The following is an 18,476-nucleotide window of genomic DNA, read 5'->3' on the forward strand; positions in this document are numbered from 1 at the left end:
GCGCTGAGCTGAGTGATGTAAAAAAAAAAAAAAAAAAAAAGAAAAAAATAGAAGAAAAAATAATCGGTTAAAAATTCTCGAGGTCTACTTACCGTACTTGAGTACTTGAACGTCGCTGACGATGACCTGGCTAACGTTGCTCACGGAGTCAGGCGCGCGTGTATTGAGCGCTTTGAGAACTCGGCCGTCGTCTACGCAACATTAATTACGAAATTATTGCAATTAAATCCGGGTGGCTTTTGTCTGCCGCTTTGGCTTTTGTACAATCGCGACGAACTCACCTGTTCCGACGTACAGGATGTCGTAGGCCTTGCCGTCCAACGCCTTCACTTGGGAATCCACGGCGACTTTGGTAAATCTGTAACTGGAACGTGTCATTTCGATTCAATCGGGCAAATTTTAGAATTTTAGTGAATTTTTATAATATATAAAATATGTAAAATAAAATATATAATTATTAAAAATAATTATTAAAAAATAAAATATATAATTATAATATTTTATAAATATATAAAATATATAAAATAAAATACATAATTATTAAAAATAATTATTAAAAAATAAAATATATAATTATGATATTTTATAAATATATAAAATATATAAAATAAAATATATAACTTTATTAACATATAAAATATATAAATATTTAATTTTATGAATATATAAAATATATAAATATATAATTTTATGAATATATAAAATATATAAATATATAACTTTAAAAATATATAAATATATAATTTTATAAATATACAAAATATATAAATATATAATTTTATAAATATACAAAATATATAAATATATAATTTTATAAAAATATAAAATATATAAATATATAAAATAATATTCCTGAATATTTTGACTGTTTAAACGTTATCCAACATTTCTAACAATTTATTTGTAACAATTGAACGACAAATTCTCTTATATAACATTTCCATGTACTATTTAAAATTTTCAATCATTTGTAGCTTTGATCGACTTGCCAATACATTTTTAAAAAATTTTAATTAATTGCTACAGGTCATTTTTCCCGACTTCATGCCATATGTGTATTATATATCATTTTTTCCTTCAACATCATTACGAAAAATCATTAACAATTGGTGATATTGTATCATCGTAAATTATTAAATTATTGGGATTCAAGCAATTACAATTCAAAGAGGCAAATAATTATTGAGCTACCCCTCGTGCCATAATAATAATAATAATACTTTTTAAATTAAATCATTAATTATTATTTAGATAGATATAAATTACCGAAATTTCTACATTAATACTTAATAACAATTATTATTAATTATTCACTATAATCATTATTACTGTTACTATCATTAGGTACCAATTTACAAATTTAGAAATTTATTGACCTATCATCGCATGTGAATTTAAACCGCAGTAATCGTTAAAATAATAATAATTATTATTATTATTGTCAAATAATTTAGAAACAACGAGATTATATAAACTGTGATTGCACGAGAGAATATCGCGAACAAGCTTCGTTCCTATTTTGTGCTATTCCATTTATTTGGCAATCTTGCTTGTTATAGTTGTTACGAAGTAATGTTTGATTTAAACATTAAATTAGTTGCCGTTTAGTTTGCTTTTTGACTTCTATCGCTAACAAACGCCTTGCTAAAGTGTATATTGAACAAACATACAGCTAAATATATATAATGCATAAGTTATAAGTATTAATAATTAGACTGTTGATTTTTATTTGAGAGAAATTTAGAAGCACAAAATTATACATTAATGACTAGTTTCACAAATTTCTGCGACACATGTACGAAATATTGTAGACACAAATGATTAATAGTAAATTAATCGATAATAAATTTTTATGCAAGTTCATAGTTTTGACAATATTAACCTTGATAGGAAATTGTTTCACCCATCAAATATAAAAATCATTGTAATTTGGATATTTTATATATTTTTCCATATTAACGTGCAACGTTGCACTTTAGAATTCTCTACAAATGGATAAAAATCCGCAGTCTAATTATCACTACACTCGTTGAGTAATCATTTACCGAGAATCTTGTTAACAAAACGAGAAACTGGCCCGAGAAAATGAAATTTTGTGCGGGTAACGCCACGCTTTGCTTGTAAACCTGTTAAATCAGTTGACAAAATTTCGGGGAACATTTTTCCACTTGAAGTTAAACAAAATATTTAATAAACAATCAAACTGTTTCAATGTTGAAATTGAAATTGCGGCGCTGTCCCCGTCGGAATCAGTGAACCTAACGCAACGGAACATCGTTAACCGTAGAAAAAAATATAGTTTCAATCGCAGCAGCTCGAACGAAAAATCAAACTGATTTGAACGACTTTCGTAAACCAGCGAATATGGACGAACGAAACGCGGTACAGTGAAAATCGTTTTCATTTATATTGCAGAGACGTTTATTCGTTCGACCGTGTGAGCCGGCGTAGTAAAGTTATCGCGCGAGATAAACTGTTAAGGAATGAAAATCACGAAACGAAATAACAAATGAGCCGTTCATTTGCCAAATCGATTAACTCCGCGAAACAAACGGATAAAATGTACATCCTCTAAAGTTTAAACTCAAATAAACATTGTAGATCGTGTTAACACAGGCGTAGCATTTATCCAACGACATACATACATAAACGCATAGAATAATCGGCTTTTGAATCGGATTATTTATTATTTATTTATTATTCCGCGATCAAATAAATTTTCGTTGGGCTTGACGTACGTTCTCGTTAGATAATAAGCAATTTTTCACGAACAAAAATTGTTAACTGTAGAACGACATTATTAATTGGATTGTCAACGACTCTGTAGAATTTTAATTGCGTCTGTGGATATTTGTATAAATGGACATTAGAGTATCGAACGTTTACGTATCTTTCTAATATGTGTCACAGTTTATAAAATAATTGAAAAAGCGTAAAATCGCGATTCAAAGATTGAACATCATCATCTGAGTTATACACAATTTATATAAAATATAAATATAATAATATAAATATAAAATATAAATATAATAAAAATTTAATTTACTCTAAAAAAATTTCCAAATTTATTTTTCCACTACGAGCATCAATTTCAACATCATCAAAGTAAAAATTAAGTCGGAGGACTAGGCTTAAAACTGAAATTAACTTCTTGCGCTGGTTTTCGCGAGAACTTTTTGCCCCGAAATTGCAATATTTCCTCAGTTTTAAGTATATTTAGGTATAACCCAGGCAAATCAAGTAATAAATTTATTGCTTCTCGATAATTTCTAATCCAGTGATGTCATACCGACGAGTTCAAAAAGAAAGCGGCGAATTGTTGCGTACCCGTCACGTTGGTCACTCGTTACGGTCCGCGCAATCAGTTGCCAGCGCAAGTGGTTAAAGACAAAATTCCAAGGATCGAGTCCGGGAATCGCCTCGAACAATTAAGGAAGAAGCTTGGCACTTACTTGAAGCTGACTTTGGTTATCACAGGTAATGCAAAGAAAGATTGGACCGCGTCGTCCATGAGTGGGTGCGCTTTCACGAAGTTTACGGTCACGTCTGGAAGTGTCCTGGAGTCGTTCACGCATGCACCGGGCCTAGGCTCCGGCACCTTCTCCGGAAGTACTCGCAGCCAATTGCTGTTTATGGTCTCCTGTTCCTTGAACGCACCCTGGAAGACTTCGAGGACGTTCTTCATGGAGAACGCGCAAACGGCCGAGCCACCGATCGAGTTTACCGGGGTGGTGAACACCCCGTAAACCAATCGGGCACGCTCGCCGGCGTAAACACCTTCCGTGACGTCGCTCGTTGACTCTGGAATCATTGGAGATCGTTCGATAAATCGTTCGTTCCCCCCGACACCTGCTTCGTTTCACATATGGATCGCATAGACTATCGATTTCCGACTATCACTAATTTACTTGTACTTGCGTTTTCGTTCCGAAGCTATCGTTAATTAATATCAATCGTTTTTAATATTATCGTTTTAATATTAATTAATATTGTGACGCTTGCCGAGGCCTTTTTTTTAACTCTGTTTTTTTTTTTTTTTTTTTTTTTTTAGCACAAGAGAGATTAATGCGAATGACACTATTCGCGGGAAATTCGAAATTCTACGGAGAGAAATTTTTAAAATTCGAAATATAAACCACATTGAGTCCATTAACTTTTTCATTTTATATAGTTACATGTTAACTTTGTTGTTATTCATTTCAATGATATTACTAACATTAATTATTGAATGAATATTAGGCTTTTAAGTCGTGATGTTCGCTTGATATATCGCATATCTATATCTATTATCGAATATAAAATTTTCCCAAATCCCTTTGAATTTTAATCGTCTTTGAAAATTCTTTAACACTGCTTCCTATAATATCAATGATTTATCGCACAACCGAAACACGTTTGTTACACTGTTCAAATGTTATTATATGATTTTGTTCGAGAGGGCTTAGCATTCGAGGTACATCTAGTATCATAATTTAATTATTATCAATATCTCTGTTATTCTAGTTAAAGCAATATTGCATAATGTAATATGTATACACACGTACCACTATTCCCGATAAGGATTAAATTTCGCATACGGTTTTCAAGAGAATTATAATTTTCGATTAACCAGTCAGAAATTATTAATCAACGATTACTAATTTCGCACTATACGCGCATATATCAAATGATATTAATAACAATTTCACGTTAGTTTTTCATAATACGTGTTATAGAAGAAGAATTATCCTTGCAAAAAGCAACAGTTCAAGTTTCAATACGTGAATTGCAACTTCGTGGCTGGTAATAAGGCCGCAATATCAATGGGCACCTTTTGCATAATGGGATGAATGGCGTTACGCTATGCTGTAATATGAATTATGCTAGCTCGGTGTGTATGTACAAATAGGGTGTACGATTTGAACGCGAATTAACAATACGAACGACAACAAATTTCGTCGATTAAAGAATTTTCCACAGCTTCATCTTTCGTAACAGCAATTCTTTTACAGATACAACGAGACAAACAGTTTTCAAAAATTTTACTCCAGAAGGAACACTTTGTTTTCTGCCTTTATTTTATTTTAAAAGAAACGAGGTCGACCAGTGTTTAATTAAAAATTATACGAATAATTTACCAGCGATACAGAGTATGGACACACCTAGTTTTTGATTCTCGAATTTTTATATCATTTGTATCATTATTGTATATATAATATCATTGCACATCACTTTTGTACGTAGCAAACTATTTATGGAAATATTGTTAACTGGAAATATTGTTATTGGAATACTGTTAATGACACTGTTAATGTGTTAATTTGTTTTTGCCAAAAATAGGTGTGCCAATACATCTTTGATCCGCTGTATTCACTGAGATTAAAATCGGATACCCGATGTGTCGTTGCCACACGAGCCAAAGTGTTAAACATTTCCACGTATTCGATTTAATTGAAAATGGCTCGCTAATACGTTGTTAAGTAACATATTACTGACGCTATAGACCACTTCGCTATCACTATTCACCGTCACCGTTCGAGCATTGAAAATTACTAATTTACATTTCCACAATAGTTTCTTGCCAATTAAGCGAACACGGAATAATAATAGTCGTGACGTTTGTTCCTGTTGAATTAACATGAAACTTTTTTCGGGGAAAACTGAAATTACACATTACGCCTGAAGGTCGCTGTTATTTCGCGTGAATGCCACCGAGGGATGAAAAGACTCATTTTCCGTCTTTTGCCGGGGAGCAATTTGAAAATTTGACACGCTGCCAACGAATCCCATTTGGCTGAAAGTTCTCTTTTATTTATTTGGTTTTCGCGATTGGACATTACGCTGACCCGATCTAAAAATTTCCTCTCAACTGGTGATGAAAGAATTTTTTCCTCTATATATTGTAACAACATGTGTTGTGTAAAATAGATTTCGAAATTTTGCTAAATAATTGTGCACAGAAGATCAATCGGCAAAAAGATTAATATTGAGCATAAATAACTATTTTAAGTGCAGAACAAGTGCTACAGGTTTCATTGAACATACATACATATATATATATATATACTGAATATTCATTAGGTGAATATATTATAATATTCATTATCATATCATATTCATGCGTGTGCATTGAGGCTTATTGGCAGAATAGATTGTGACTGTTTAAACACTTTTCGAATCTCTATGAAATGCATGTGTGTATCAAACAATATTGTCTATATCTCTATATATACATTTTCAAAGTCGAGACAAAGAGTCTGTTTTGTATAACAATACGTGTAACTTGCACATAATATATAACGATTGTTGCAATGTTAATGAAACTTTAGAAACGTAAGTGCTCGAATACATTCGTAAGTAATTTAGCATTAGAAAGCAAATTTTTGTATTTATTGGGCAAGTCTTTCAAATCAAGGAACCGTAATTTCCTCTTACTTCGAACTTACAACTTGCCTTCCGACCGAGGACGAACGAGCAAAGTGGCAGGGGGAAGAGAAGCACAAAACGAACGAAAAAGGAATCGATGTCGAGTAGAAACGAGCCACCGACGTTGCAAAACATTAGGATCGGAGTATGACGTTAAAGAGGCCCGCCTTAACGAGCTACCCCCGACATAGACATAGACAAAAATAAGAATCGGCCTCGCAAAGAGCCCTCGAGGTCATCTTAAATTCAAATTCGCCCTTAATGCACGGTTCGTGTGACACGAGCCGTGTCTTGACGTTGGCCCTTTTAAATCACAGTCGTTTCGAATCGTTCTTAACTCCCTCCCCCTCCCCATTCCCTTCCCCTACCCAAGTAACCACACGGCCGATGACGGCCATTAATATTAAAAATTCAGCCGGGAACAATAACGTTAAAGAAGCGTGATCGAAGCGAGCAAAGACTGAATGGAAAAGCCCGGTCGAAAAGGGAACGTGGCGAAAGTTTTCTGTCACTTGCTCGTTAATTCCGCGCCACCGAGGCTAAAAACCATTAATGCAGCCATTCTTTAGGGAGGGGGGAGAGGGAGGGGGACATTAGCACGAAGAAAGGCTAATTCGTGTCCGATAAAACACTGAATAAAACGTCGAACCGACGTCCCCCTTTCCTCTGGTCGCGAATCCTGGCTGAGGAAAAATCGGAAGATGCTAGGCCAACTTTTTGTTGCGCGTTGTTGAAACGTCGTTGAAATTAAATTATTACGCGGTCATTTTTCTTTTCTACTGGCACGTTGTATTATTACTATTATTATTGATGTGTGATTTTCTTTTAAAAAAAATCGGAACAATTTAAACTGTCGACAGTGTTTCGATTATCACTGTTATTATGTCCTTTCGCCGTGTGATTTCTTTCTCTTTCTTAAAATGACGAATTAATGACAATTCAACGCCGATCGACGCCATTATTATTGTTGTGTGATTTTCTTTTAAAAAAAATCGGAACAATTTAAACTGTCGACAGTGTTTCGTTATCACTGTTATTATGTCCTTTCGCCGTGTACTTTCTTTTTCTTTCTTAAAATGACGAATTAATGACAATTCAACGCCGATCAACGCCATTATTATTGTTGTGTGATTTTCTTTTAAAAAAAATCGGAACAATTTAAACTGTCGACAGCGTTTCGTTATCACTGTTATTATGTCCTTTCTTTCTCTTTCTTAAAATGACGAATTAATGACAATTCAACGCCAATCAACGCCAGCAGCTTGTAATTAAATAAAAATAGAAGATTGGCATCATTTTCTGACCTAAACTAAGAAAGAAAGAGAGAAGAAGAAGAAGAAGAAGAAGGAAACAATTAACCGAACCCTTTAAAGAGGCTGAACCCCGGGGTAACATTGGCGCAACCTCAACTTGCTTCGCCTATTCAGATGGTCGAGTGTTTTCGTGATCAAGGATCCGCAGCTTTATTAAAGCAAGCAGCGTGTATTTACTAGAAACTGCTCTCGTAAGCGCGATGGTAGCTTTGAAAGCGAGGTGCTTCCCTCGCTTTGACGAGAAACGAACAACAATTTGCGCCCGCCAAGTCGCTGCGTTTCCGGCCCGTTGATCATCTTTTCAGCCTCCGCCTTTCCTGAATTTCCCGCCGGCGGATTTCTAATTACATGATTCCGCTCGGCCCGGCGTGCGCTCGCGACACGCGAGCCCTTTTAACGATGCAAAACGCGTTTTACATTTCGCACCTTTCGCCAACCCTCGCGAAAATTCACTTTCGGATTCATCGCGCCACCGGTTGGGTCGGGGGAAGTATTTACTTCCTGGTAAAATGTGACTATACGCCGTCGCGATTTCGTTTGCCCCTCTTTAGCGCGACAGATTTACGTATTTTCTCGTCGGTTGAATTCTTATCGATAGCGATGTACAATCTTTCTCGAAAGTACGAAGATTTAATAAATATAATAGTTGCAGCTCTCTTGCAGGCAATTTTGTAAGAAAGAATTTTTAAATCGTTAACGTATTAATAATTGTATTGTAAGATATATATTTAATCTATTCTAATCTTATATAATTAATTTAATCTGAAATTTCATCGTCTGTATTAATAATAATAATAATTGTCACCATCAGTATTAATTTAGAGTATTAGTAATGAAGAATGTACCAAGACTTTTAAGTGTAAATAAAATTTTCCTTTGCAAAGGATTATTTTCTTTATCGACAGTTTCTTTCCGCATACAAATTTAATAATAATCGAAGAGGAAAAGAATCTTGCAGGGAAAATTTTTCAATCCAAACTGAGCAAAATTTAGCAAAGAGTTGCTAAATTTTCAAAGTGTTGTTACCTCATGACAAAGTTTGTCAGAGCACATTTTAAAGCGTCAAGTTTTTACTTTCATCTTTTTCTGTGAACTATTTTACATTATTTTCTACAGGTACGGAAAATAAACGCAGTTTCTCGTTTCGAAAATTTTGCAAATTCAAAATTCTTTTCCCCAGGGGCACTGAAAAATTTTTGTCGAGACTAAATTTACCTACTAAATTTAGATTTGCAATCTCACTGTGTAATTCTTTTTATCACCGTTTTGTTCGACTCTGAATGAAAAAATTCTATACGAATAATCCAGGAACAAATGGGATTGGCTCTTATAGTGATTGCAAATATAAGCGATGACGTATTGAGATTTAAATGACATACTGACTCGTTAAGGTTTCTACAGGTCAAAAATATCACGCATACAGATTTCTCATAGACACGGCTTTCTCTTTCACGAATTATCGATTATATTTCATCAGTGTCGAAAATTTTTCCAACAATTTGAAGTTAAGTAACTCTCTTTCTTATTTCTGAAAAATTTCACGTCACACTGTGTGACTTTGTTATTTTATTATTTGACACTGCAATCGCAGCTGCCTCCAGTATACTCAATTTCTTAAATATTAACATTCGCGCAATTTCGAAAACGTTTATAAACACTAACCAGGGGGGATAACCTCGTTTAAATTAACTGGCACATGGGATATTAAGTTCCCGACAATTTGTTATCACTGATTAAATAAATGTTGCTAGATGAAATACATATGTGCATAGAGAACCAGACTTAACGCTTACCAGGTTCTTTTCTTTCAAAACATTCGAAGGAATTATTCGAGACCCTCGAATTTCAAACGTACTCGCGTACGTGCAAAACTAGATTACGAGTCCTGTACCGGCACGCGATAACAATTCACAGAATGTCGCAGAATTGTTCGGTGAAAGGAAAAAAAAAAAAAGGAAAGCGAATTGTAAAGAGATCGAAACGTTTAGAGATCTATCGTGAAATCAAAAGAGCGTATCGCAGCACAAAGCCAGTTGTGATTTATAGAAAAAAAAAAAAAATCTGCGTTAAAATACAAAATGAAGTGAAAAATTATTTTATTCGATAGCCAAATAATCAAATAATCCATTATTAAATAACGATCTATCTTTCCCGAATATTTTATTCGAACGATGCCCAAGATATTTCTGTGCAAATATCTACAGTCGTAGTTTCAATTAATCTCGCGACGAAAGAGAGTAAAAAAACACGCGCGAAAGTTCACATTTGTCACAGGGAAAAGAAAAGAAAAAAAAAAAATATTACACGATTTTTCGGAGGATTCCTTATTAGTTTGACGAACTCATTCCGAGTTTCCAGCGAGGTGATTTCTTAAGCTGATAGAAACTGGGACAGTGCCCTTCAGCGGTAACTTTCTAGTGAAATTAGCTTAGTTTCCAAGGAAGTTTGCTGCGAGTAATAAACTCGTAAATCCAGCGCGGCAAAAATTGAGAAATTTGTAAACATGGTGGCCAACGAGTGATAACTGTTGCAGCAGAGTCAGTCCGGCAGCAGAACAGGGCAACGAAACTTTAAACTCTGATAAACTAAACTCGATTCCAGTTTCCCCTCACCCCTGTAAAGCGCGGATAGATCTTCGCTAAAGATCGTATTAAAATTCACGTGAAATTACTGCGAGTTAGTTGAACTTGGCGAGCAGAGAATGTGGAAAGCTCTTCGTTTTCGACAAAACTGAATTTACCGGTAAGCCTGTTACGAAAGTACATTTGCGTATTTCACCGGCTGTTGCAAGATGCTTGTGCAAATTGGGCAAACGACAATGTGCAACAACATTTCGCTTTTTTTTTTTTTTTGGAACAGAGAATTACATAGTAATATTCTAAATATTCACCACCAGCAATGTTATAATTATTATATCATTTATCGCTATATTTATTATTGTACAGTGATGTCCTAAATGTCCTGCAATTATAAATTAACATAATAACAGTAACATTTGAAATCGTCGTTTTCTCGAACATTATTATGTATTATTATAATTGTTATATTATTTACTTATTATTTATATTATTATATATACTATGGTATTATTAATTATTATTATGTAACAAAGATATCATGATGATAGATTTGTAACGATTATTACTCTCTAGGTTTTTAAGTTGGAGTAAATAGCTATAATTAATTGACAATCTTATTCTTTTGTAAGTAAACGAAATACTGGTTTGAATTTAATTTTCTCTAAATTTAATAGATAAAGTGTCTTACGACAAAATTTTCATTCCACGTTTCTCAGTTACTTTCGCACGTGAAATAACCCTTTATCGATTACTCGATTCCATCAAACACGATTTTATTGAAAAACTGAACTCCTAAATGAAAAAAACTGTTCGTTTCCAACTAATTTTTGCATGTCGTCAGATTGTACGAACACAGGATTATTTCAATATGTATGCTTTCTCTCTTTTTCTTCAAGCTGTTTTAAAATTATATAAAGAGTTTGATATTTTATTACTTGCATCTCTCCCTTCTATCTTAATATTTGAATAATTTTTTAAAGAGCGACTTCAAGGAAAAACTCGTTTAACATTTCAATTTACATCCTATAAATAATTCTTTAAAAGTTGACAAGTTCTTTGTGATCGCACGTATGTATGTACATGTGATTAACGTACAGGATTTCATTCCGCGCACGCACGTTACGTTTAAAATAAAAACTCGCGCGTCCTGTTAAAAACTAGGGAGTATGTAGTTGGTGAATCAATCAGAACGGAAGCCAAAAATATCAGCATCTTGCTAACCAAAATGTTTCCTTTGGGAAAGGAAAGGAAAGAAAAGAAAAGAAAAGAAAAGCATTGCTTTCAATTCAATTTACCTTCTTCTGCTTCCTGCTGCAACGTCGGGAATTAATATGAAAACTACCGTATCGAATACATGCATTGAAAAACATGATATTAAAATCGGGGAAAAAATCTGAAAATGATCGGCCCGTCGTTTCTCGCGGATGTTGGAAGTAAAGGACGGCAATGGAAATATAAAATTGTACAAATATCCTTCGCAATATCCATCACCGTGAAGCAGAAATTAATAATCCTGTTTACCGGAAACCGTAAATAAAGCTACTCGATATTAAAATTTCCCTTTTTTTTTTTTTTTAACGAATGGATATGAACCGGACTGAAGCTTTGGAATTTTCATCTGCGTCCTGGATGAATGAATCAGAGTCAATAATTATATCGAGAGATTGAAGGAATTCATTTACATGTGAAACGGTATTTATAAATTTTCAGTACAAATTGTAACCACATCTTAATTTTATTAAATAACCAATTGATGGTAGTATCCCGGCGATTAATCTTGTTGCTTTTTCCCAATCATTTACGTTTCTTTAACCTCTTGTGTCTAGAATGACGTATCACGCAAGTCGAGAATTTTTTGCGAAAATTGCAATATTTTCTCAGTTTAAAAGTATACTTAAGTATAATCCAGGCAAAACGAGTAATAAATTTATTAATTCTTAATAATTTCTACCCAGTGATATCATGCCGACGTAGTTCAAAAAGAAAGCGAGGAATCATTGTATCACGGTTTGGTCACTCGTTATGGTCCGCGAACCAGCTGCCCGCGCAAGTGGTGAAAAATTAAATAGTGTCCCAAGTTTAAACAAAATACGACGGAGTTCTTATCAGTATGCACGATTTAACGTTGAATGTCTTGTTTTAAAAACATCATAAGTCCTTCTTTTAACACGCAATATTTTTTTGTACAATCTTTCAATAACAGTGTCTCATTATTTTTCTACCACACTGTACTATACTTGTCTTATATTAATATATTATATAATAAATCCGACATACCACACTATACATTATACAATACATTACAATAATTTACATTAATAATTATTTTAACGCTATTTCAATAAAATATTACCCTACTGACGTAGCTAGTGATTGTAAAGCCAATACGATTTGTTTCGCGATCATGTTTATTTCACGTCTTTACGAAATTGCCATTCCACGCGACAAGAAGTCATTTCTCGCCGATTCGACACGTTACGTATGTACTTACGTTAGACGATGCAAGAGGGGAAGCTTGTCGTAAACTTGTTCGATCCGTATACGTTTCCTTCCCGAATTTCAGCTCCAACTTCTTTTCGAAATATGTTTGCCAAGCCGGCTGCTTTCTAAACGTCCGCGCGAGTTTCCCGTCGCAGTGTTACGCAACAAAATTTCTTTACGCCGGTCGGATGGCCGATGTTAAAACTCCGCGCCGATACATCGGGGGAACGAATATACACGAGGAACACTCGTGGCAGTTCTGGAAATCTTCCTCTGTACACCGGCAAACTTTCCATCCGAGCCGATCAAACATGCATAGAAACGTATCCTCCGCACTCTGAATAATTTCGCATCAACCGAGACGATAAATTCGCCTCCTTCTTCCCATTATTTATGCTCTTCTTCCCGTTATTAACTCTCTCTCTCTCTCGTTGGTTTAATAAAATTCTCGGCGAGAGATTACGAACCGCGCCGGCTCGGAAGCTGTTCGAAGCTTTAAATCTCTGTATATTTCAAATAAATTTAAATCTGTCTGTCCGAACTGTCTGAACTTAAATAATCGTTCAGCTTTGTAGATAAAAGCTTTGTTAAAAATTGTTACACACTATGTCGTGCAAGTTATATGCGTGATTAGGCGTGATTAGGTAGTCTCAGTGTTCAAAGTAAAGATTCGATATAATGATCAAGCAATAAGGTCTAATTTCAACGATCTCATTTCGTCGAATTTTACAAAAATTTTAGAATGAGATTAGAAAATATTATTGGTCATAGGCAGTAGTCAACTTTGAAAGAAATTTAAAATTTAAATTTTCTCAAATTTTTAATGATTAGAGTAATAAATTTGACAGTTATCCTAAAAAAAGACTCATCGTAAGTTATTTTCAACAGTATTAAATAATTCTATTAAACTTGTACTAATGGAATTATAATATTATTAAATAATATTCTAATAATTCTATCGAAGTTGTACTAATAGAATTATAGTATTATTAAATAAGACTGTTGAAAATATTTAACAATTGTTGGAAAAATAATTATTGGTGCATGGTAATTATAATTGCCGTGCAAACATAACATAACGTATATTGAATATAAAATTAAATAACTTTATTGAAATAAATCAATCGAAGACGAACGACAGCGAGAAACGTTGACGAAACACTGACGGAAAAGAAATTGCAAATTAAATGTTGAATTAAGTTCAAATCAAGTAAAGTTATCGAGAAAAAGTTGCAAATTAAACGTTGCGTTGAAAGCAGCCTCGACTCCTAATGGATTAATAAACTGCGGCTTTGAATGAATTTCTCGAGATTATGCTTGCGTAATTAACATCGTTCTTGCTTTAAACGAAATTTCAAGATTGTAACTGCATAATTTTTCAACTAAAGTGACAGGTATCTGTTTCGACGACTCTCTGGAAACATGAAACATTTTTCATTGAATATTCTTTCGTATTTTCGAAAGGCAGGACCGAGATTCAGTTTCGTTAAATTATGTAAACAATGTTAGCAACTGCAGTAAAGCACGAAATTACGAAAATGCTGCTCGCTTTTAAACTCTGTTCTGGGCTGAATACTTTAAAAATGACTGGTTTGCGAAACGCACTGTAACATGACAGGAGTAAGGTTTACTTGATAATATGAAAATTTAACGAAGTTTCGAGTTATTTGATGATACGTATACACTGTGCATATGCAAATATCATTATACTAACAGAACATTATCTTTGCGATGTTGTTTTTAATTTCATTTCTTTATGGACTTTTTAAAAATTCGTTTTGTAATTGTTATCATTATAAAAATCCTTCTTGCAAGATAATTAAAAGTTATATTAATATACCATTTTTGAGACGATCGTTCGCACGTTTATGCAGTTCGTAGAAACTCGTTTTGTAACGATCATTTTTACGAGTGTCATTTAAATGTCTGAATATTAAAGTGACATTAAAATCGTGACGTTATTTCATTTGAAACATATTATCTAACAAATTATATATATTAATATATAATAATTATATATATTATTAATTTATGTAAATTAATAATTTATGTAAATGAAACTGTTGATTAGACTCGCGATAAATATACATTTTCTGACTGACTCTAAATTTTACCAACACAGTCATGACCAATACCAATTTTACTAATATATATAATCGCAAATATAGTGTAATTAATAAAACATATAATCGCAAATATAGTGTAATTAATAAAATATATAATCGCAGATATAGTGTAATTAATAAAATTTCAAAATGTTCTATTAAAAATCAATTTTTTAACAACATGGAAAACCTATATCGTTCAAAGTTTACGAGCGGGTTTAGTTTCTTACTTTAATAAACCAGTCGGATGAACGCATTTCGGCAACGCGATCGCGAAAGGATTTCGCAAACAACGAGAAAACCAGCTGGAAACGTCGAAAAGGCAAGCAAACGTGGCGCTCTGTTCACCGTGGCTCTTCCATTACCCTTTCTTGAGTTTAAAAGTCGAACGATCCAACCAACTTCCGCTTACGCTTCTCTCTCTCTCTCTCTTCGCGAGAGGCACGCGTGAAAGTGGAAACTCGGCTACGTTTGCGAAAACTTTTCCTCGGCGAGTTGCTCCCTTTCTCTTAAAATACGATAGGTGATCTCCTCCTCTTTTTCTTTTCTTTTCTTTCTTTCTTTCTTTCTTTTTTTTCTCTCCTTCCCGGTCGTTCGATTTTAGTCGGAGACAAAAAGCGCGGCGGCCGCTGGAAGTTTGTCAAATTCGGGTTCTCTCGGGTTATCGATGAGGATTCCATTGAGATCGTTCGCGAAACGAGCACCGTAATCCCCTCTGCTTTTTCCTTGCTTTTCAAACGGAGCTGGAGACTGATCAAAGGCGAATGGCTTAAGAATTTGCAGACTCGTCGTATTTTTCCTCCAAATGGTACGTACATTTTGCAACGTGACATTTTGATGCTTGTTTGCGTAGTAATTCTGACGTACCGGAAGATCTAGAAATTAATTGCCTTCGTGTCGTTGAACTTTACGAGCACAAATTAAGTACTTCTTTTCGATTTTCAAAGAGAAATATTTCAACTTTTGAATAGAATTTCAACCGTTATTAAATGAAAATTCCCCGAACTCGCATACAAGAATTTTATACATTCACGATATACGGGGCAATTTTTTATTTAGAATGATCCCGAAGCAAAATCAATAAATAAATGGCAGGATTATGCAAAAAGACACCAAATTAAATTTCTACGTGTTCATTAAATATAAATGGCTCGCAAAAATATTTATATGCTTGTCGATACATTTTTGTGAATGTATTATGCATAAACTATTCTATGAATTCGTCAGCACTGTAATGAACACATAGTTGTTACGATTATATTTTAAACAAATGTGTACACAAGTTAAAATAGTGCACGATTATTATAGTTTCGAAAAAATCACGAACAGTCAATGACCTAGCATTTCTTACACTTACAACGTATATATATATCTACTCATGTTGTGCATAATTTTTAACTAAATATATATTATTTAGTTAAAAATTATATTTAGTTAAAAATACATATATTTACAGTCGTAATATTATAACATATATCGTATATAAAATAGACAGGTGACACGATTTTCACACTGTGTTCAAATTATGCTAAATTATATTACCTGATAATGAAATTTTCAAACAGGTGTTTCAACACGCACAACATAAACCATAAAAGAAGGTAACCACGAAGTATAAGCCGCTAAATATATACCTATATATACGTATAAAAAAATAATTATGTAGGTTATGTGGCTATATTAGATCCATGATCTAATTAACTAACCTCGTGCCAGTTAAGGGTTAAGGTAGTATCACACAAAGAGGTACGAGTTTCCTCGGGAAATAGCAGTAACGCGTCGTAAGCCTGCATAGTTAATCGAGGCTCCTGAAAGTGAAAATCACACCTGTGACGTGACTTTGTACGTAGGTGGATATCCCGGTGGCCTTGAGCGACGAAATTTTCATCGTCGATTACGAGGGAAGCAAGTTCGGTCAGAGGGAAGTTCAACCGAGGGGAAATCGCTGATCCACGCGAGCTTCTTCGCCAGCGATGCTTTTCGTTAGATAAGTTCAAATGGGGAGGGGGCTCTGCTTTCAAAGCGTGGATATATTTTACAGTTATGATAGCCGAGCCGGGAACCGGTCTACCCCCATTGAAAACGACACGTAAAAATGGAGATCCTCGGCTAAACTCTGGATAAACATCTCGAAACTCGCTCGACGAATTCCTTTATTTTGACTTTACGACGTCTGCGGTGTAAATTTCCTTTGTAAATGAAGCTTGCGTCCAGTCGATCGTGAATATCGACTTTATAACAACAATGCATTTCAATCTCGCTCGCTCTGTTTCGCGGAACAGGAAGGATTTGCAAAATGTAAAATAAGAAACTCGATCGTTGAGAATTCTTCAAATTGAAGAATTTGGTAAGAATGTTTTCAAGTTTCGTTTAACGTGTTTCCTAAAGCACGGTACAACCGAGAAACAAGATGAAAAATAAAGAAAAGGAAGAATTCTTAATGTAAAATAATTAGCGACTGATTTCCACTTCCGTCAGCGGGCGTAGACGTTTCACATTGTGTGACAAAGCTCTGTTTGTCTCAGACATGCCAGCTCTGCTTTCGGCTGCAGAGATTTATTTAGAGAGTGCCACGTTTCCTCCTTTTTGTCAACTCAGCGTCAATTAGCACCGCGACTAAATTTCTATTAAATTACTAACACGTTAACTTTGACTTGGCGAAACTTAATATAAGCTTTCTTTTTATGAAATACGGCGCAGTGAAGGTTCACCGGTAGTGTATTTTTCATTCTACGAAATCCTTAATTATAAAGTATTAAAATATTTAGCGTAATTCGATCTCAATTAAAATATACAATCTCTTTTAATTAAGTACTGAATTTTAAACATTAAAACGTAGAATTTTTACAAACTACAAATTGCAATTACAATTTTTTATTCTGTCATAATTTTGTTAACTATCAACAACAGAATTCTTTTATTTGTCGTTTCATAGTATGATTTTTCAATCAATTTTCCTTTTCTCAATGATACTCATCTCAACTGAACAACTGATGTGTTAAATATTTTATAATTAAACACAAACAATATAATCAAATACTCGTAGATTTCTCGATTACCATTAAAAATGTAGAAGAGTTCTTAATTAAAACACTATTATTGCAAGATATTCGACGCACAAATAAATCTGAGATAGAGTCATTGTCTCTGACTGTAATTACACGTATAAGTGATAGTTTGCATCGGGTTAGTTATCGTTGACCTATAATATATCACGTGGACTGAAGACGATAATTACGTATTGATTAAGGGTTATGAAACGTGCCGTGATGGTATTTAGTTAGAGAAAGTATCAGTTAACTCAAAGTCTCTGGTAGATCACCGAGCCATATACTATAATTATTATTTCCAAGACACGAAAGATCTAACATCGACGGAGTATTAAAATAAACCACTTTTAACGTCCAAATCAATCCAGAAATTTATTTCAATTACTATATTATTGTTTCTGTATTTATGTGTTTCTGTATTTATGTATTACTATATTGTTTCTGTATTTATGTGTTTTATTTTAATCGTTAATTATCTTTCTCCCAGCGTCTGGAATTATTTTCATTTTCGTACGTTTCGCGCCAATATATGTATTTGAGGTA

The 18,476-nt window shown here is 33.8% G+C and overlaps 1 protein-coding gene across 1 annotated transcript in view; it reads right to left on the reverse strand.

The window, feature by feature from the left end:
• Positions 1 to 92: 92 nt before the first annotated feature.
• LOC122535097 (semaphorin-1A-like) overlaps positions 93 to 18,476 on the reverse strand; it is a gene marked incomplete at its 3' end in the record, with an annotated part of 36,003 nt that continues 17,619 nt past the window's right edge. The window contains exons 3-5 of the mRNA XM_043666319.1: positions 3,453 to 3,801; positions 282 to 364; positions 93 to 191 (exon numbers count right to left, since the gene is read on the reverse strand). Of these exons, the coding sequence (XP_043522254.1) occupies positions 93 to 191; positions 282 to 364; positions 3,453 to 3,801 (531 nt within the window). The remainder of the gene's footprint in view (positions 192 to 281; positions 365 to 3,452; positions 3,802 to 18,476) is intronic.

The sequence above is a fragment of the Frieseomelitta varia genome, unplaced genomic scaffold, assembly GCF_011392965.1.
Source record: "Frieseomelitta varia isolate USP_RPSP 00005682 unplaced genomic scaffold, Fvar_1.2 scaffold_668, whole genome shotgun sequence".
NCBI classification, from domain to species: domain Eukaryota; kingdom Metazoa; phylum Arthropoda; class Insecta; order Hymenoptera; family Apidae; genus Frieseomelitta; species Frieseomelitta varia.